Consider the following 21,273-nt stretch of genomic DNA (forward strand, 5'->3'; position numbering starts at 1 on the left):
GAGCCGACAGGAACTATCTTGAGTGCTATGAGAGAAAGCACAATTACTGGATGTGGCAAGGTCATGACAAAATTTTTCTTGGAACAGAAAAAGGAAAAAAGAAAGGACATGTTCTCAAGAAGCTATAATAGTCAAAATATCCCACCAATAATTTGGACTTGACAGGGATGACCTAAAAGTAGGAATAATGCTTGAAAGTTGGAAGTTTAAAAAAACAGACGCACCAGAAAAGCTCTTAATTGCATTGCTGCAGGCGAGTGTGCATGCATGCAAGCCAAGTTAGTTTGTATTTCAGCCTTGTCAAACCACTGCCTTAGTCAGATGAAAGCACAATCAGTGCATGCAACCAATCTGGATTGTGTGGCAACATTGAACTGAGAGATTAACTCGGTATATCCCTTGCCAAGGGGACGCCAAAGACTTGAAAAATTATAGACCAATCAGCTTACTGTACGTTGCCTACAAAGTATTTACTAAGGTAATCGCAAATAGAATCAGGAACACCTTAGACTTCCGTCAACCAAAGGACCAGGTAGGATTCCGTAAAGGCTGCTCAACAATAGACCATATTCACACTATCAATCAGGTGATAGAGAAATGTGCGGAATATAACCAACCCTTATATACAGCTTTCATTGATTACGAGAAAGCGTTTTGATTCAGTCGAAACCTCAGCAGTCATGGAGGCACTGCGGAATCAGGGTGTAGACGAGCCGTATGTAAAAATACTGAGAGATATCTATAGCGGCTCCATAGCCACCGTAGTCCTCCATAAAGAAAGCAACAAAATCCCAATAAAGAAAGGCGTCAGGCAGGGAAATACGATCTCTCCAATGCTATTCACAGCGTGTTTACAGGAGGTATTCAGAGACCTGGACAGGGAAGAATTGGGGATAATAGTTAATGGACAATACCTTAGTAACTTGCGATTCGCTGATGATACTGCCTTGCTTAGTAACTCAGGGGACCAATTGCAATGCATGCTCACTGACCTGGAGAGGCAAAGCAGAAGAGTGGGCCTAAAAATTAATCTGCAGTAAACTAAAGTAATGTTTAACAGTCTCAGAAGAGAAGAGCAGTTTACGATAGGTAGCAAGGCACTGGAAGTGGTAAGGGAATACATCTACTTACGCCAGGTAGTGACAACAGATCCGGATCACGAGATTGAAATACAGTAATCAAAAGAGTAAGAATGGGCTGGGGTGCATTTGGCAGGTATTCTCAGATCATGAACAGTAGGTTGCCATTATCCCTCAAGAGGAAAGTGTATAACAGCTGTGTCTTGCCAGTACTCATGTACGGGGCAGAAATCTGGAGGCTTACGAAAAGGGTTCTACTTAAATTGAGGACGACGCAACGAGCTATGGAAAGAAGAATGACAGGTGTAACGTTAAGGGATAAGAAAAGAGCAAATTAGGTGAGGGAACAAACGCGAGTTAATGACATCTTAGTTGAAATCAAGAAAAAGAAATGGGCATGGGCAGGACATGAGGAGGGAAGATAACCGATGGTCATTAAGGGTTACGGACTGGATTCCAAGGGAAGTGTAGCAGGGGACGGCAGAAAGTTAGGTGGGCGGATGAGATTAAGAAGTTTGCAGGGACAACATGGCCACAATTAGTACATGACCGGGGTGGTTGGAGAAGTATGGGAGAGGCCTTTGCCCTGCAGTGGGCGCAATAAGGCTGATGATGATGATGATGATCCCTCGCTTAATTGTAGTTCCCATCGATGAAGACAGCGCTGGTGACGTTGGCAACCATTGAGCTACCTGATCATTCCAAGCAACAAAAATTGGCCAATTTTAGGATTTAAATAAGGAAAATTTGAGCTTATACTTACGTATGGGTGCTGACTGAGACCTTTGGTCGGAACTGAATTAACTGAAAAATCTAATTAACCAGAATCGAATTAAAGGGCCCATGAAACAGTTTGAACAAATTTTGTAGATGCGTTGTATACAGCTACAGTAAAACATTAGTGCCACAATTTAAGTGAAGCGCCTCATACAGTGAGACGCAAATATATTGAACACGGACATAATGAATTGTTGTATATAGCGAACAGCTGTAAAACCCCCTTGAAAACTTTTGTATAAAATTTTTATTTTATAAATCGAATTATTGATATATTGAACTATTTCGCAATCCCCTTTGAGTTCGATATATCCAGGTTTGACTGCATTAAGAAGGTTACGGACGATTACAAGGAACCCTCCTAAAGTCATGCTTTTCCTCAACTCGTTAGCCGAGCGATCAGGGCTAAGCCTTGCCTTTACTAGCTCTGCATCATAATGGCATGTCCTGTTGTCTACTTCCTGTGTCTTGAAGTGAGTGCACAAAGCCTCTCGAACCTCTCCACTAGCCGCTTGGCTGCCTATCCTCAGCAAGAGCGAGCAGCGTGCATTGTCCACTAATAGCGATACCACAATATAACAATATATCTGTTATATATTAGGGATATGAGAAAATGAAAAAAACATATATATGATACATTATTCACCCCATATCAGATATAACGGTCAAAATTTTGCCTTCTGGATGGTGTTTTCCATGCAGAATAATTGTGAAATTTGCATTCCTAAGTTCCCCTAAACAAACGATGCCGAAATGGGTTCGCCTGCACGAGTTCGTATTTGCCGCCATTAACCCCGTCCCTCTCATGCGCGAATTGCGAAAGCCATGGAGAGCATCGCTAGTTGATGCAACGCGCCACAAGATGGCGCCAGCCGCCTCGCATTGCCCATGATCAAGCTACGTGTGAGAGAATGAGAGAGAGAATAAAAGCGAGAAGGGAAGTGGCGCCCGCCCTTTGCCCCCTTCTCTGCGAGCACGGAACCGCACAAGCAGCAGCGGACAGTCCGGTTGATAGAAAACGGTGCCGAGAAAGTGCAGTGTTGCCTTGCTTGAGACGAAGCTGCAAATTTTGCAAGGCTCAAAGTGTGAGCTCACTAAGGAGCATTGCAATTATGACGGCTGCAACCAGGGGCCATGCCAATCAATGGAAAAGATGGGCTGGCTTTGTGCACCTCGGTGAAACCTCAGGAACCAACACGGTGGCATTACCGCGGACATTACCGAGCTCTGGAAGCATGTCACTACCGATGATGAAACAGGTGATGCTTCGATGAAGGAGTTTCTGGGTTCATATAGTGCTGCCTCGTTATGCAAAGAGATCGCCAACGGGGCGATTGTTGTCGGGACAGACTGCGACGTTGTGCCACTGGGGCGACAAGATTGAAAATGACTCGTCTTTGACACCAACGTCGATGTCTATGTGAAGTGCACTGTCGTCGATCGATTGCTCATTCATTTGATGCACGCTTAATCATTGCCGCTAGTGTTTGCGCAGCAGCTGGACACCACAGTTTTAAACCTGAAAATCCCACAAAAGCAAGTGCGGATTTCTGACTATTTCAGTGTGCGTAGTGGTTGATACACTGTTTAGAGGCATAGATAAACATTTTGTTCTTCACAGGCTACTTAATACAATGTCTATTTTTCAGCGCAAGTGGCCCATTGGGTTTCAGAGCTGCAAAGGTATGTCCGGCAGCCTTTTTTTGCGGCAGTCCAGATATAGCGATGATCGGTTATAATGATCGGATTTTTTGTTCTCTTGATATCATTATAAGTGGACTGTACTGTAATTCTCGCCAATGGCTACGAAGCCTGGAAGGCACGACGCATTTCATAATGCTGGTTTCTGAAAGTCAGCTTCGCCTCGTTGCAGCACTGTTATGCAATGAAGCATACCTAAAGTGGGAAGCGGTAATTGTCAAGAGACACAGTATGTATTCCTTAATTATACATGCGTGCACCCACTGTCTCCTGTCCCAGTAAGAGCACCGATATACCTAATAAGTGTACTGAAAGGACTTTAGAGCTGTTCCAAATGTACCTGTGGCAATTTGAGCCCTTGGGGGCAATAAAAGGCATGCATTCATTTTTTCAAACTTTGCATTCGTTTATTCATCTTTTGCACCGTTTTTACGACCCCTAGGGAGTCTGGAAAATCGGACATTGACTGTGTATGGTACCATTATAAGTGGACTACACTGTATCTCTTTCTGTAACATTTCTTATAGAAAAAACACAGTGGAACCCCAATTATACAAGTTTGAGGGGACCAGGCAAAACCGTCGTATAATCGAAAAACTAAGAATACAGGCAGGGACGCTGCCTTGCACAAAAAAATGGGTACAGACTGCCCGAATAAGCCAGCTGCATGAACTCGCACTGCTCCAAGGAAGATAGATTAAATTATTAGAAAACCTGGCAACCATGCATATAAGTGGAGGAAGTGCCGTTGGGGTCCCGTTGCAATCTCGAGGGTCCCGTTGCAGTCCTGAGGGTCCCGTTGCAGTCTTTGACTTTGGGACCCTCGTCTGTATATTGTATCTTACCAATGCGTTGTATTTAAAGAATAATAAACTGACATTGAAAAGTGTGAGCGAATCTTTATTCACACCTTTAAAAAAATCTGTGATAATAGACAGTTTTAGTTTAGCGTATACTATGTGCTATAGTGTAGCGTACGCTAAGCAGCGCAGGTTTTTTACAGTTTTAGTTGGCCAGCGAGATCTTCGGATCTCAGAGGCCATATGCCGTCATTGCAGCTATTTCCGGACTGTAGCGATAGGTGGCGCTGACCTCTCGAATGTTTTATTCGTTAGGCTTCGACTCGTTCGAAACAAGAAGCGATCTCGAAAACACCACGAGGTTATCCATAATACTCTGTCATTGAAGCAGCCTGAGACTAAGCGAAAGCCGTTTACACAATCATTTGCTACGAACGAAGTGCATTTTACAAAAGCAATGCCAAATTCAATTCGAAGCGGGCAGCCAGGACCGCCGCCATGTTTCACGCAAACTCCGCAAACCACGGAAAGACGCTAACGCTAAATTTGAAAAATAGCGTGTGTACGCTATACGCTATGGGTCGTCTAGTGTGCTGTGCACGCGCAGTGACGACCCGCTATTTCATAGCGTACACAATGGTATAGCGTACGCTATACTAAAACTGTCTATTTTTCTGGACATTTGCGCAGCCGTGACGTGTCAACTTCCTCTCGAGAGCTGCAACATCTGACAGCAAGTTGCCGACATGGTCGCGTGCGCAAACAAACTGCCAAATGTAGTCGACACTACGGAATACGTCCGCGTAATTTAGAACAAACAGACAATTCGGAAACAAGTTCTCTTCACTTATCGTCGTCGTCTGAACTGGAGACAGCTTTCCTCGGACGGTATTCCTCGGCGATCCCTTTCGGAAATAGTTTCACTATTGCGAAATTTCGCCTGACTCGGCCCCAACAGTACCAAGAGCACTCTTGACCGTATGCTTCAAAGCCAAACTATCTCCGTAAGTGATCACACGAGTACAAGTGCGCTTCGAGCTTGTTTGACATTAGATTTATTCGAATCTAGGTCAATAGTTCTTTTTTCAAATAATTGCATACATAACTCTAGGGTTAGCTTAGACTCAAGGATATTATAAAACACACAAGTTTGTAATTGAAAATGATAAATATGGTGCATAGCTAGCACTATCTAAAAAAGTCAGTTTCACAGCCACAAACTGGCCGGGCCAGTAGCCAACTGAAGTACACAAGCGATGTCGTCACTTTCACCTGTGTAGTATCAAAGCTGGTTCTTTATTCTATGGTACCGGTGTGCGGCGTGGCATTGTCCTAATGGCGCTAAACAGGCGATGCCACTATAGTGTCTGTCGCTTTCAAACAAAAAGTTGTGCTAGCCGCAAAGGCACAGCAAGCCAGGCGGGACTTCAGCGTCGATGAGAAAAATGTCCTTCGTTGCTTTCAAACAAAAAGTTGTGCTAGCCGCAAAGGCACAGCAAGCCAGGCGGGACTTCAGCGTCGATGAGAAAAATGTCCTTCGTTGGAAGGCGCAAAGGGAGATGCTTTTGCTTGTGCTGCAACGAGGAGATGACAGCAATAAGGAAGGCAAGCGTGCAATAACAGAGTGCTGTGCACCGAAATCGTGCCACGTTTCGACACACACAATGCCGCGCCGTCAGCGCGTGCATGGGCACGTGGATGCGAGCTTGCGCGCGTCTGCAAGCTTACATGTGGTCTGGGTTATAGGGAATGAGACTAGTGGCGGTGCCAATGTAGAGTGAGCTCAGCATGTTCATATTAAATAAATGCTGGTATAATTTTGTGAACGCTGTCCTCACTTCTTTTGTTCGGCCTAACACTCGAGGTAAGTTTTTTTAAAATTTTTTCTGGCTTTGGACATTCGGGGTTTCGCATGGAATCGAGGCCGGCCTAGATTCGAGTAAATACAGTACTTCTTAAGAAACCGCACAGCCATTTGATAGGGAACGGTGTCAGGCCACTACGAGGTCCACAGAGCCCTTCTGACTGGCCTCACATTTAAAGAAAGTCTCCCGCGGGTCCTGCCATCCGCGAATCGTTGCCATCGAGCCACCAAGCTACGGTGGAATTTCCCTCTTCCTTGGCCATCAAAATTGCTCCTCTCTCGAAGCGTGAAAGACTGCAAGGTACTGCAGTACCGTAACCATGACACAAGTACGGTGAAAATGGCATCGACTCCAACCAAAAACAAATTTTGACTTTGGCTAACTTGTATATGGATTTGATGGAGACATAAAGGTACATATTGCCAACGTAATGCTAGAAACCATGGAATTTAGGATATTTGTTTTAACATTGTGGATTTTGTTATTATTCAAATGTAATGAGAATGAAACCTGTTATCAGCCAGCTGCAGTGTGCTCACGTGCCAGCGTCCGTCTGCTTAGGGCATTTCCTTTTTCCATAGTCGTACGAGGAGGGTTTGTCATGAAATTGTGTTGCATAATAGAGACTTTTAATACATTATTTCTATGCAGGTTCTGCCAGGACCAAGCCAATTCGTCGTAAAATGCAGGTCGTTGCATGACTGGGGGTTGTAAAATCAAGATTCCACTGTAACCAACATTCCAACAATTATGAACAACATTGTTCACACTTGTTCTTGTTGCCTTTTTGGTGTCCTGCGTCCACTCTTGCGCTAGTCACTTCAGTATCTTCACCATAAAGTCGAAAAAAATTATGGAAGACAAAACGTGGGTAGCCGAATGGATAGCTCGCTTGAGTGACGTCACGTGCATATGCCCGCCATGTAGCTGGTGACGGGTCGGCTGAAAACTCGGGGGAGCTACGCTGCTGCAATCGGTAGTTACGCATATTTAGAGATATACCTTATAATAAATTAAACACATACCGTGGAATGTGTAAATGTGTCACTTAAAGGGACACTAAAGGCAAATATGAAGTCGACGTGGAATGTTTAAATACCTTTCCAGATACCTTGCAACGCTTATTTCGTGCCAAGAAAATACTTAATTTATGAGAAAATTGTGTCTGAAGGGTCCGAATACCCTTTTCGAAATTCAAATCTCCCGCCACCCAACCGGGGCGGTGGTGACGCTGCATATGCCATCAGCGGCCCTTGCTGCCTTTGGTGAGTAAAACGGCGCCCGACAGATAGTGGCACCAAGCCAAGACAGAGCAGCGGATTCGCCACTGCAAGTGCTTTTTGGTCAAGTAGCGTAGACTATTTGGGCATCCCGTGACATCACATGGAAGTTGAATTCTCCGCTACTTGCAGTTTGTGCGAGTACTGAAACGCGAGGGCGTGGGCAGCGCAGAGTCAAGTGAACACGAAACCTTTCGACCAACCGCGTAGTTGTGAACGGTAGTTTCAATGAGTTCTTTTTTCTAAACATGAAATGGAACTGGACATGCAACATTTCAGTTCACCTTATAATACAAAACGAGGATGTTTTTTACAACGAGTAGTTGAGCTCTAGTGGCAGAATTTAACTGAGGAGTGCTTTCGTCATCGGGCAAGCACTTGAATGTCCCGGGGAAGTCTCTAACCATGTCCGGCATTCACCTCGATTTCTCGATTATTAAGGCTCTGTCCGCGATGTTATTGACAGCTTAGAGATTCTCGAACACTAATCTATCACTTTAATGTCCCGTTGTGTCCCTTTAATGAGCAGAAGGACCTAGCTTAATGATTCAATACATTCGCACAAAATCGTCAAAGTCATTTCAAGATCTTTCTAACAGAATTCTACTTTATTGGATTAAGCCATAACAGAAGCATTGTTATTCAGCTGCTAAGCATAGTGCCGAGCAGGTGAGGTATTGAAGCGAATGGTCACTCTGTCTGCCCATCATGATGATTGAGTTTATGTCATGGAGACAAAGCTTGAAAAGCCAAGTTTGAGCCTTCAAATAAGCCAAGACTATGAAGCCTAAAGAGGAAACAGTTACCATTGTTGGTGGTACAACCAAGGCTCTGCTTGGATTGCGCTCCTTAATTTGTTCTGACTTCTCAGAATGGTTGAAGGTGAAAATCTGCCATTCTTATTCTTCAGCTCACCGAGAGGGGGCGCCTGAGGTGGGCACTTGGGCGAGGGGGCAGTCCTGGTGGCTGACGGGGGCCGCTGCTGGTTGCTGTCATCGTCGCCTCCATCCTCATCTTCCGTGCTGTTGTTCGTGTTGTTGCAGCCCCCCGAGGTGCTGTCATCAGGCGTTGCCATCCGAGCTGTTGCCAGGCTTCCTGAAGGCGTCAAGGGCGCTGTCTCTGGCCATGACGTGCACCGGGAACTGCCCCTGTACAAGCAGAGAAACAGTTTTCACCCAAGGCACACACACAAGGCAAACCCTCATGATTAAAATGTTGATTAGAGAGAGAGAGAGAGTGGAAGCAAGGAGCTATGGCTTTCACCACACCGCTATCTGAGATGAGCACAGGAAAATAACTACTAGCAGAACATTCAGAAATGACGCTCGATTGCAAGGAAACTTATTGCTGAAGGAAAAAAAGTTGCAGTTTTGGCTGAAAGGCGAAGCATCGATTGCAATAGCAAATTATTAGACAGCTATACGAGGAATGGTAGTTTTATCAGCCATATAAAAAATATTTGCTTACTAATTAAGTTAGCAAGCATGGTGCCACGCCCACACAGGCAAACATAAACACATCTCACTCGATCAGCGCACACACTCGCTGTCAGAACACTGGCATGAGGAAGAGTGGCAGCAGCAGGTGAATTGACCTTCATGCTGCCTCTTGCTTGACGCGAACTAAGCAGTGGGAACACAGTGTACACAAAGCTATGGGCCCTCGGCGCACCTAGACTCTGCACTTATCGCCGATCGCTTTGAAATAAGGCCTGCGTGGCTGCACTCAGCCACACCATAAGCAGCCACCGATGGAGTAGAACCGATCACCAATATGTTTGGACTACCATAAAAAAAAAAGCTGCTGAACATACCTTCGTAGCTCCTAACCCAAATTTGCCTCTTTCGCTAGATAGTAGAGGTTGTAGAAAGCAGGCAGTAAAAAGTAAACATTTATACCTCCAAACAGCATGTCAAGCATCAGGCACACTGAAACAGAAACCTGTACTTGCTTTCGTGGCAGCTTCGGGTTTACAACCACAGTGCGCATTGCATCCAGCTGCAGCGTGAGCACTGGCGGCAATACTTTAGCATGTGGGAAATCAATGAGCGACTTGATTGACCGCGGCGCACTTTGCGTGATAGTCGGGGTCAAAGACTGGCCATTGTCAATCTTGCTGTCACTGCCACTGCTATCAGTGCCTCGTTGGAGATCTCTTTGCAGAACGAGGCAGCACTATCTGCACCCAGGAATTCCATCAAAGCACCATCTGTTTCATCGTCAGTAGCGACGCGCTCCCAGAGCTCAGTAACGTCAGCGGCTTCCACTGACATTAGTTTCACTATCATGGAAGGTTCCGCCCTGGTGCACAAAGCCTTCCTTTAACTCTTTCGTTACCACGCCTATTCAAATCGATCACCGGTGATCGATGCTTTAAACGGCCGATTTCGACATGTTGGAATCGTTTCTCGTGCAGCTAGCGCCATCCAGTGGTTAGTCTAGGCAGTGCACTTGTAGAACCAGTTTAAATTTTTCCGCTCTGACGACGTTCTGATTTTTGATGCGCCTTTTTGAGAACTAATGTGCACGTGTTGTTGCAAAAGGGGGCGTGGCGGCCGCGCTTGAGAAAAAAACTGCCACTGGTGGTAATTCAGCTTTAGCGTCAAATTTTTGTGATCAAAAGGCTCCCAGCAAGTCAAATATTGAATCATATTGTCGGCTTTGTTATCTGGCGGCGTTGAGTGGGAATAATTACCCGAAAATGACGCCAGCTATTCACTAGTGAGCTTTGACTTGGAGTCCGGGTGGTTTTATTCCACGAAAACGCATTCCTGAAGGTCCGCCGCATGTACAACATGTATACCTGGCCTTTACAGCCAGTTTGCAGCAGTTTTGGTTTCGCTTCTCTTGTTAAATCCGCCAGAGGGCCGCATCCGGTGTTACTATCGCTACAACGCCAGTCGCTCCGGTCTCTGCCATGGCGTCGTCGTCTGACGCGACTGCGCCGCGCGGAAAGCGTTCTGCTCGAAAGTATTCTTCGCCCGCGCCTGATTTTAGTGACGAGGATTCGAGCTTCGAGTCCGAAGATGACAGTACTTCTGCTTCCAGCTCTGACGGCGACGATGTTTCAAGTCAGCCCGGGACATCCGCAGCTGCTCACCGGTGAGTTACCTTTACGGCCTTGAGCAGTCACCGGTGTCGCGCAGCGCTTATCTGCCGACCTTTGTGCACAAGCTTAGAGCTATTCTTGTTATCTGCAGGGTCCGTACGTTGCTAGGCCAGGATGTGCTGCCACCGGCTGTGAAGAAACTTCAGTTCACACCAACAAGGCCGCCGGAGCACATCTCGCCCCAGCACTTCGGAGCAGCACAAGACGCTTTACAACGGCGCGCGATTTTTTCCTCCTGTTCTTCACCGCAGAAGTGATAAATACTATCTGCAAGAACACGAATAAATATGCTTGGATGCATATTTTGGAGCTTCCAAGCTATGCTGAAAGAGATGGGTCGTGGAAGGAAGTGACTCCCGACGAACTAGTGAAGTTCAATGGACTGCTCATTTATATGGGCATTGTGAACGTGCCACGCATCCACCTTTACTGGAATACCAGTAGGCTTTTTTCAGGGCTTCTTCCTCGGAACGTTATGCCAAGGAGACGGTTTTCTGCACTTCTGCGCTTCCTAAGTGTCACTGATCCGGAGGCAACTACTGTAGCTATGCACAGCAGGCTGCACCGCGTATTGTGGCTTCTGCAACACGTGAACACTACATCAGCAGAACTTTTTCAGCCTGCGCGGAACCTCTCTGTGGATGAAAGAATGGTCAAATCGAAAGGAAGATCGGGTATTCGGCAATACATGCGGGACAAAATTGTAAAGTGGGGATATAAATTGTGGGTGCTTGCTGATTCGCAGACTGGCTATTCCGTTCAATTTTATGTGTACGCAGGCAAACGGGAAACAGCTAGTGTAAGTGGACTAGCATTTGATGTGGTGACGCAACTGTGCGATAAATACCTCAATCAAGGATACGTTATCTACATGGACAACTTTTACACATCTGCGTCTCTCTTTGCTCACCTGCTAAATCGCAAAACTCTCGCTTGTGGCACGACACGTAAAGATCGTCGGTGCTTCCCATCTGAACTGAAGGACGTGTCATGGGAGAAAAAGGCAAACAGAGGTGATGTTCGGTGGCTCCGACGGAACAACATCCTCTATTTGCAATGGAAGGACAGGAAGGTTGTTCACATGATGTCAACAGTGCACACTGCCAACAGGCATGTTACAGCCACAAGGAAAGAGAGAAGAGGCGGCGTGTGGACTATCATCCCAATCGAGAAGCCAGTACTGATTGACGACTATAATTCCGGGATGCTTGGTGTTGATAAGTCGGATCAGCTGATTGCATCCTATAACGTTTTGATGAAGTGCGTGAGGTGGTGGAAGACGCTCTTCTTTCATTGTATTGACATGGCTGTTGTGCATAGCTTCATTCTTTTTCAAGAGCACCGCCAGCAACACCTCTCAACACCGGAATTGCAGAGGAGCGCCCACTTCGACCAACTTTCTTTTCGGATGGAGCTCACCCAACAGCTGCTCGAGCTTGATGATGAAGAGGTTGCCAGAGTACATCCTGTCCCAAAAGAAATGCCGCACCATCCGCAAAAGATGCCGAAAAGGCGAAACTGCAGGATGTGCTATCAGGAACGGAAAATCGAACAAAAGACGAACGTTTTCTGCGAAAACTGCGAAGTGCACCTGTGCCTCACGAAAACGCGCAACTACTTCACTGCATGGCACGAGCGCTGAAGCTGTTCCCCGGTCTTTAGTCTTTTTTATGTAGCTGAAGAACGGCGCGGTACAGAGAATTAATTTTTTTAGACAGTATTCCTAAGTCATTGATCTTCAAAATGTATATTCTAAATTTTCTTTGTTAATAATGTGTATGTAGATATTGTGCCTTTTCTTTCTTGTTTTTATCAACTCGCCACGAAAATGGCACTTTTCCGAATTTTTTGTGTGTTCCCTAATAAATTGTTTGCTTTGTAACTTATGTTTTTGGAAAGAGCATTCCATTATGTGCAGTTTGGCATGCTGCAACATGTTCTGGAGTATTATTTGTACTGGCAAAAAAATTTCTTCCGAGACCTATGAAAAACGGCCATTTTCACGCGGTAACGAAAGAGTTAAGCAACAGTTGCTTATTGTGGAAAAGGGTCCCAACCCTTTTTCTGTTGATCAGTATTGACACTGGTTCCAGCTATCATGATCGTGGCAAGCCTGGTTTTTCAGCATTGTTGATATCGTCGGCTGCATGAGCTGATACTTGCTTGGGTTTTGCAAGATTTGTGGCTCTGTCTCAAGCGACACAGCTTTGAGCTTTGTTGGCATCACCTTCTACAACCTGGGATGTCTGCTGCTTTGGGGATGCTTCCATAGAGCATTTCCACGCTTGCCGACAGAGAGAGAGAGAGAGAGAGAGAGAGAGAGAGAGAGAGAGAGAGAGAGAGAGAGAGAGAGAGAGAGAGAGAAAGATTTCAGAAAGGGTGGGCTAGGCGGTTTGGCCAGTGCTGCGAATGTGCTGGCAGGTTGTGTGCGCTCTCTCCAAGCCCCACTGCGAGCAATGCCTGGCAATGCATTTCACTGAGCACATTTCGCTGTAACGCTTGCGATCATCATTTGGTCAGTGCAAATAGCATAATAGGAGGGTCAACATATTCAGTCAATTGCTTTCGAAGCTACCACTTCAAGCAGATGCAAATTGTCTAAGCCAGCGAGCAGCTTTTTATCTCTTCGCACTTAGCCACTAGGCCATGGAGCTAACTTTATGTTGATAAAAGCTGTATTATTAACTAATTTTTTTATTACTAGGCCTTACAGTAACCCACCTTGAAAAAAAAAAACAAAGAGAAAAAGAAAATGCTCCTTGCTCAAGCGAGCAAACGTATCTCCAAAAATTATGGACCGAAATTACGGGCCTCAACATAGAGGGAACCGCCGTGCGTGGTCTAACATCCCCAAATATATGACTAAACTGCATAACTAATAGAACAGAACACATGAATAAAATGTTTAATTATATGAATTAACTGCTACAGTACAGTGATCATTGGCACCACCTCATTTTACGTAGCTTTCGTCTCTTGCAATTTGAAGCTTACTTTTTGTTGCCTTCGTAAAAAAGTCCAGCTTTGTCAAGGCAAAAAATTAATCATATTCCGTGTGGCTGCATGGCCGTTTTTTTTTTCTTTTCTTTGATTGTTCTTCGCTGCACTACAGAATGTATGCAAAAAACTGCACGCAGGAAACTGTGTACACTGCAGTCAACTTTTTTGAGTTAATGCCCTGAGAGGAAGCTAGTTTCTGCAGAAGAAATAGTAAAAGCGTTCTTCAACTTTGTTTTAAAACTTAAAGGACCTTTGAAGGGTAGAGTAAGCATCAGCGACTGTCAGCCGGATGTCATTTTTCTTTTTGACACAGCCAAAGCATATATGTTGGGTTTCCCTCATCCAAGAGCTGATCAATGTGGCTTGCTTTGTGTGCTGCCTTTTTTTTTGTCCCTACATCAGATGGCTGCAGAAGTGAACTTACAATCTCAGCTGGGGAGTTTCTATTCACTGAAGTTGTGAAAACGAAGACTATTTACATAAGCAAAAACTGGTTCGGGGAGGGAGGATCATTCCAGCCAAATGATTGCCTCATTGAGCAAATTTCTTTGATTCAAACTGGCTGTCAGCAGATATTTGTAGTTTAGTTGCATACTTCAGCAGTGACAGTGTGCTTTCCTATGTAACCTAAGTCCAAAGGCAGTCCCTGCATTGAGAAATAGTCGAAATCCACGATGAAAAGATCTCGCAACAATGAAACATTTTCGTATCCGTGGCAAGCGCCCATAGGGTTCAATGCATTTCATACGTCTCGACAACAAATTGTTGTGTACCACAATCCTGCATCACCAAAATTTGCTGGAACTTAACCCCGCATATATTACCACAAGGCTAGCACGCTCCAAAATGTGCTCAAATGTGATTGCTTTGCACTAAAATTGCATAAAATACACCACTTTACACTTGCGTGGGTGCTGCCATTTTTGTTTACAAAAACAACCAAGTGCCGGAAGCGATCGTGTGCGCTGGAAACACGTCATGGCCACCAGCTTGTTTGTTGATCGCCCGTTTGAAGCAACAAGCATGTTGCTACCGACATGTGACGACGGTTTTTGCACACTTAGTGCAGTGTGTAATGTGCACCTCGGTGAGAAAAATGCAGCAAAAACAAGAAAATCCACGTCCCACTGACGTGGAATTGCTTATGGAGCTCGAGGTGGCAGTCGCAGGATGGAGTACCACGCATCGGGCCGTGATTGAGCGATCGTCCGGGAATACGCATCCCTTACTTCAAGAACGCCGGTTTTGGTGCCCCCCAACAGGCATTATGTGCGGACTCGGCACGGGACGTAGATTTGTGCAAAAGGGTCATAATCTTGATCGATTGCCTTTCGGTATGCAAGATATGATCACTTTCATGCTCGGCACCGGACGCATCAGCACCTACGGGTGACAGCGTGTGCTGGACAAATGCAGCTGCATGCATGGAGCACTGTTGCTCTGTGTCTGGTGCCGAGTTACGCAAAATCTCGCAAAAGTGATTGTATCTCGGAAAGCAATTGATGAGAATACTGCTCCACGGTAGTGCTGCCACTGTTGATTGACACATGCGGCGCACTTTGTGCTGTCAGCAGTGCGGTTCTATATCCTCGAGCACAGCTTGCCAAAGTAGGCTAACGGAATTTTGACAGTAATGTTTCGTTCTGCAACACATTACCTATCTGTGCTGTCTCTCTCACTTTGCAACAACGAAATTCTCACGAAAGTGAATTTTTTCATGTTCCCCGTCAATTTCGTTATTGCGAGGTTCAACTGTATACCCCGTGCTGAGCAGCATAGTGCTCCCATGTCTTCATCCTAAATGGTTATAGAATCTTCTAGAAAGCCCGCACTCTCAGACTTTGCTTGAAGCTTTTTGGACGGTACCCCAGATGTCATGACAAAAATTTCTCATTACATGAGTTTCACAAATATTCCAGCCTCCCTACTTTCACTGGACTAGGCACGAACGAGAAGCAGTGGTGGAACTGGCTCCCTCTATGTACTAGCCACTAAGCGGCCGCAAGTGGCGTCTGCTCATGACACTAGACAAACCTTTTAGCCTCTTTAGGTTCACTTTCCACGTTATTCTTTTTTTTTTCTTTCTCTACTCTGGATACGTATGGTGCACGGCACCGACACAAAGCAGCTGAGTGCACCAATTCGCGATGCTTTCGCAATCAGTGCACGAGCGGGACACATTGTGATGAAGTAATGGTGGCAGATACGAACTACCGTACGCAAACTTTTATCCCTGTCTCAGCATCGTTCATTTAAGGGGAACTTAGCAACGTAAATGTCAAGCTCAATCTGCATGAAAAATGCCATCCAGAAAGCAAAACGTTTTATATTCGACATGCGGACATAACATATCATTACACAGTAAAACCTCGTTAAACCGTACCCGCTTAAACAGTAGTTTCGTTTTAAAAGTAGTAAAGTCAAATCCCCGACTCAGCGGCCATTGAACATAATGTGTTTCGTATCCGCATAAACCGTACCAGCCTACTGCATATGCATCGGTTAAAACGTAGTGTTTGAACTTTTCGTCGCGCAAACACGGCGCTGCGCCGTCTCCATCGGACGGCCCGGCAGAACAACACACCTCAGAGATTGGAACAACGGCCTCCAAGCGCCCTGTGCGTTTGCGCGTGAAGCCACATCAACATCATTTCGACGCGGTGCCAGAGAGCGTTATGGCGTCGTGCAAGCGAGGACTCGCGTCGTTCCGAAGCTTGGATAAAAAAAGACGCCGGGTGCTCAGCATAGAAGAAAAATTAAGACATCGTCCGTGCTATCGAACGTGACACGAAGAAGTCGGCGCTGACACGCAACAGGGATCTGCTGTTGACTACAGTGTGTGGCATTTGGAATGCGAAGAAGTTGCTCGGCAGCGCTGCTGCGGCCGCAAAGATATGTCGGCTACGAGGTTCGACAGTTCGCCATCGTTGCCTCTGTTGTTGCCGAAGTGTCGACTAGCGACAGTGACGAGGACGACACGGAAAGCGATAGCACGGGCGATTCAGGCCCGACAGTGGCATAAGCTGCGCGTTGCGTCAGCCTCATGAATGTAATCGTCGCGACGACAATAGGGGCGCGATAACGTAACTCTATTCCAAATGAAAATTATTCCAAACTCCGGCACCCGTAATGAAAAAGGCGCCCCCGGGACTTCTGCAGCACTACTGCGCACGTGCACGGTGAATACGTAACGCCAACGAGGAATCTGCCATGCGAGTGTTTGCCGAGAAGAGGGGGCTGGCTGAAAAGCTGGCACGCAGCTTCAGTAAGTTTGAGGCCGCTGTCGTCGGCGTGCTAGGCCGCCGCGGCATCAAACGAAAATAACGCTTTTGTCGCGCGAAGTGAATAAATACTGCATGTTTTTTCCCCTTTCATCGCACTCTCTCTGAGTTCCGTTTTCGACAGGTAAGTGGGCGATCTCATGCTATTTGGTTAAACAGTACTACCGTTTAGTACGTACCTTTCCCGAGCTCCGGCCAACTACGGTTTAACGAGGTTTCACTGTATATGTTATTTTTTACATGGCCCTAATGCACATCTTTTGTGTCATTAGAATGGCCAAAATATAGAATAATCCCTCGTTATAACGAAATCGCCTTACTCGAAATATCCCTTTACAGTGGAACCCCGTTCATACGTTTTTCACCGGACCGGGGGAAAAAAACGTAACAGCCGGGAAAACGCAACAGTGAGGAAAGCTCCGAAAATGAATGAAAAAAAGGGCAGCTTCAACTATAGACAATTTATTTCCACAGAGTGCGCTTAGGACTTAAAAAAGCCTAGAATGATGGCTTGCCGTTTCTTTCGCTCGGTATAAATCGCCACACGTTTCTCAATAGCCTGGAAGGCCGCATTGCTGTCAGCGTCGCTGTGAGGTGCGACGTACCTGCAGAGGAGGTCTAGAGCCGCGACGGCTTCTCCAAAGCTAGGATTTGGCCACTGCCCGGCATCATGCGGCTCGTGCTCCTCGTCGTCACCGCGCCATGGGAATGGCAACGGACGAAGGAATATCCGCGGGAAATTTTGCCCTCTTTGGCGTAATCATGCTAACCTGCTAACGAATGTTTAGCATTGCTGCGGAGCGCGCGCGTCCGAGCAGCCCGGTTGCCCGCGGCGCGGCGTGGGAGAAATGTAAACAAGAGAGGAGAGCTGTCCCGGTAGGCGGAGCAACGCCACGAGCAACGCCAACTTCCGGTTTCACTTTTGCTTCACAAAGAGTGACGTGAGGGCCTCTCCCGAGTTTCCTTCCTCCGTGAGTCGACCCGTCCAACAACCATGCGGTGACTCTAATCACAGTGATGATAGTGAGAGCATTTTTCACGAATGGCCACTTAGTGCGGCCTATCGAACTGGCGTGCGGCTTTTTGCAGCCAGTTCCATAGCCAAGCCCGGCCAAGCCCAGCCAAAACTCGTCAAAAGCCAAAATGGCGGTTGGAGCGCGTTGCCTACTTCAGCCCAGGCGGGTTCGGGGTGCTAAGTTGCGACGTATCATGCGGGAACGTTTTCACAGCTACGACGTAACAGCGGGGTTCCTTATACATTGAATCCTATGGAAGCTATGCCGGGACCGGATGAAAACGACGTAGCAGCCGGGAAAACGCAGCAGTGAGGAACGTAACAGCGGGGTTCTACTGTATTTGAAGTTTCTTCCTGTCCCGACCCGAATGCACACATCTTAAGCGCCATTACTCGAAGTGCACGAAAAGCTTGACCCACTTAAAGTGGCGAGCGGAGGCATCGGCGGGCGATCCTTTTGCACATGCAGAGTCAAATTAATACCGCCAACGAATTAGCATCATGCAGGCACAGAACAGGCCACAGAAGTAGGAAACCCACAACCAACGACCGCCTAGTAACGGGTACCAAGCGAGTGCCGAGTGCTCCCAGCTGTTTACTGCGGAGCGAACAGAAGCTGTCAACTTCCATGGTGCAGTGCGACCAAACCATTAATCTCGGTAGCAATCGCATTGCTGGTGTCCCCCACGATGGAATCCACATGAAAATAAAGTTTTCCCGACACTTTGTGATGCCAGGAAACCGTGGCCTCTTGGATGCCGAAAAGTAGCCAAAAGATCACGGGCAGACTTGGGCTGTAGTATTCTATGGGGTGCGCCCGGTGAACAAAGTTTAATGCTCTAAAGAGCGTTTCTGGCACTGAAACGTGCCAAAAAACACAAAAGAAGTGTCCCTCCAATTATAAGTGCCATGTTGGACACAAGGAGCTACATTAACAAATCATGAAGAAGACTTTGGGGAAGCCAGTCTAGAAATTTGCTCGCCACTCGCCATAGTCAGCCTGCACCACGATAAAACACTGCCCATAGCTTCGTTGCACTTTCGACGCAAATCGACTGATAAGTTGCCAAAAACATGAAAAATCCAAGTGTCACCAGCGACCAGTGAGGCTGTCAACATGGCGGGTCAATACAAGCTGGTGTTTCCCCAATGATATTCTCGAGCCGGTCATGCTCGATTCATGCCATGCGAATTTAGACAAACCGAGCGCTGCTATCTTGGGTCTCATTGGAAAGCACATTTCTCTGCCTTCAAATCGGCTGCTTCAGCTGTCTCCTTCGTACAAAAACAAGCGCACATAAAGCAAATGATCGAAGGTTGTTCCAGAGTCTCCGATCGGTCACACCCGGCATTTGTTCAACGCACACTCTGTAGGGGCGTCGTCTGCTCTTGGCACCTCGACCACAGTGATCTCGATAAGCGTCGAAATGGGCGCAACATGGACATCAGAGAAGCGCTGCCAGCCCATTCATTACTTGACGTTTCAGAACTACGGCTAAGAATTCTGTGCATCGGTGCGTGGTGTAGCGACCAAGCACTTCACACGCGGAATCCTCGGACACATGGATAAGCCTTTCAAGCGTGGGTGCTTCGGACTTCGCTTCCAAGTTTACTTCCAAACACATTGCGCAAGCAATCTTTGGACCCGCAGACCAAGAACATCGTGTGCGAATTCCTCAGATTTGTGGCTAAGCATCTCGCACATTGGCCCTTCGGATTCGGAGAACATTGCGCACGGACTCCTCAGATTGGGCAATCGAGCACATTGTGTGCACACTCCTCGTATCCACAGCTAAGCAATTTGCACATCGAGCGTGGACTCCTCATATCCATGGCTAAGCATTTTGCACATCAGCCCCTCGGATTCAGCTATTGAGCACATTGTACCCAACTCCTCATATCCATGGCTAAGCATTTCACACATTGGCCCGTCAGATTAGGCGATCAAGCACTTTATGCGTGCACTCTTCATATCCACAGCTAAGCATTTTGAACATTGGGGCCTCGGATTCGGCAATCAAGCACATCACCCACCGAAGTTGGGCTTTGATTTTATTTATGAAATAATGAAATCAATTGACACTTTTGTTCAGACAAGAGTGCACATTTCACTTTGTTCAAATAAAGAACTGTCTGTCCCTTGCACCTTGGTTGTTTGCATTGTTGGCATGTGCCGTTGACAGCTGGCCGGTGTCTGGCGCTGTCAGTGTTAACATAAGTTACAGATAGGGGGTGTAGCCAGGGGCTAACGGGAGCTGGTGCACACCACCAGACAAATGCCCAGACAGATTTTAAGCAGGCTTCCTTTACTTAATTTTCCGCAGAAGTCCGTGAAAGACTGTTTTAGATTTTGCTAAACAGGGTATCAATGGCTTCTGCATCATTCAAAGAGTTCAGTAAGACCAACCTTAATGCTCTGTCTTCGCAGCAAGAGTTGCGAGCCTTCAAAGTCATCACTCAGAAGAGTGTTTTCCTTCCATTTTTTTACCCCCACCATAAACAACCACCTCTATCCCGCATCTTTGTGCATGCACCTTCACTTGGTCAGTCATCCAAGCAAGTCTGCGCCTTCATGGTTGCCCAGTGGCAGGGCACGTACCTGAGTGGTGGTGTGGCACTGCCTCCTGCGCCAAAGGACGTTCCTGGCGCCCCATCATCGTCATCACTCGCGTCCTCCGACGGGGGCTGGCGTGGGCGCCCCAGCCGGGGGGTGTCTTGGGCTTCAACCCACGACCCCCCTTCCTGGGCGCTCAGCTTCAGCACCAGCCGACCCCCTGCGTAGCAAGAAGGATGCAAGGAGCAAATGAGGCCAGACAAACAAGCAGCCTGCCAACAGTTTCCTACAAGAATCACCAGAGGGAACTCTGGCACTGTGGTCATTCAACTATCACAGGGAATGCAGACCCGCCAACTTTAAGGTTTGGAAAATACTGCTGATGAAGCCTAAAATTACTAAATTTACGTTAGATGATGATGAATAAACTTTTTCTGAGCAGAGGGTTGTCCTTGGCTTCGAGCCGTCCTCTTTGCCTAGTCCACCAGCTTGCACCGGTCATCCGAGTAGGTGCTGGTCAGCTGGTTACAAATACTAAAAATTGCTTTAGCACTCGAGATGTGGTCTGTTTATTAAAATAATTCACAGCTAGAATGATATGCATCACAGATGGAAATACAGTAGAACCTTAATCATACATTTTGGGAAAAGACGTGAGAAAAAAAAAAGTACTAAATGGGAAAATGTATGATCCGAACTACCGTATTTACTCACGTAATTAACACATTCGCGTATTGAACGCACCACCATATTAGGTGGGAAAAATCTGAGTATTTTTTTCCTCATGTAATGAACGCACCCCTAATTTTGCT

The 21,273-nt window shown here is 46.6% G+C and overlaps 1 protein-coding gene across 6 annotated transcripts in view; it reads right to left on the reverse strand.

The window, feature by feature from the left end:
- LOC142564365 (uncharacterized) overlaps nucleotides 1–21,273 on the reverse strand; it is a 62,876-nt gene that overhangs the window by 14,166 nt on the left and 27,437 nt on the right. For 4 of the 6 annotated variants that reach the window (XM_075675346.1, XM_075675349.1, XM_075675344.1 and 1 more), the window contains exons 6-7: nucleotides 20,507–20,681; nucleotides 8,418–8,650 (exon numbers count right to left, since the gene is read on the reverse strand). In XM_075675346.1, coding sequence (XP_075531461.1) covers nucleotides 8,418–8,650; nucleotides 20,507–20,681 — 408 coding nt within the window. Of the gene's footprint in view, nucleotides 1–5,587; nucleotides 5,932–8,308; nucleotides 8,651–20,506; nucleotides 20,682–21,273 lie in introns of those variants that run through there. The other 2 variants (XM_075675345.1, XR_012824567.1) reach the window with 2 other exon arrangements.

The sequence above is a fragment of the Dermacentor variabilis genome, chromosome 11 (genome assembly GCF_050947875.1).
Source record: "Dermacentor variabilis isolate Ectoservices chromosome 11, ASM5094787v1, whole genome shotgun sequence".
NCBI classification, from domain to species: domain Eukaryota; kingdom Metazoa; phylum Arthropoda; class Arachnida; order Ixodida; family Ixodidae; genus Dermacentor; species Dermacentor variabilis.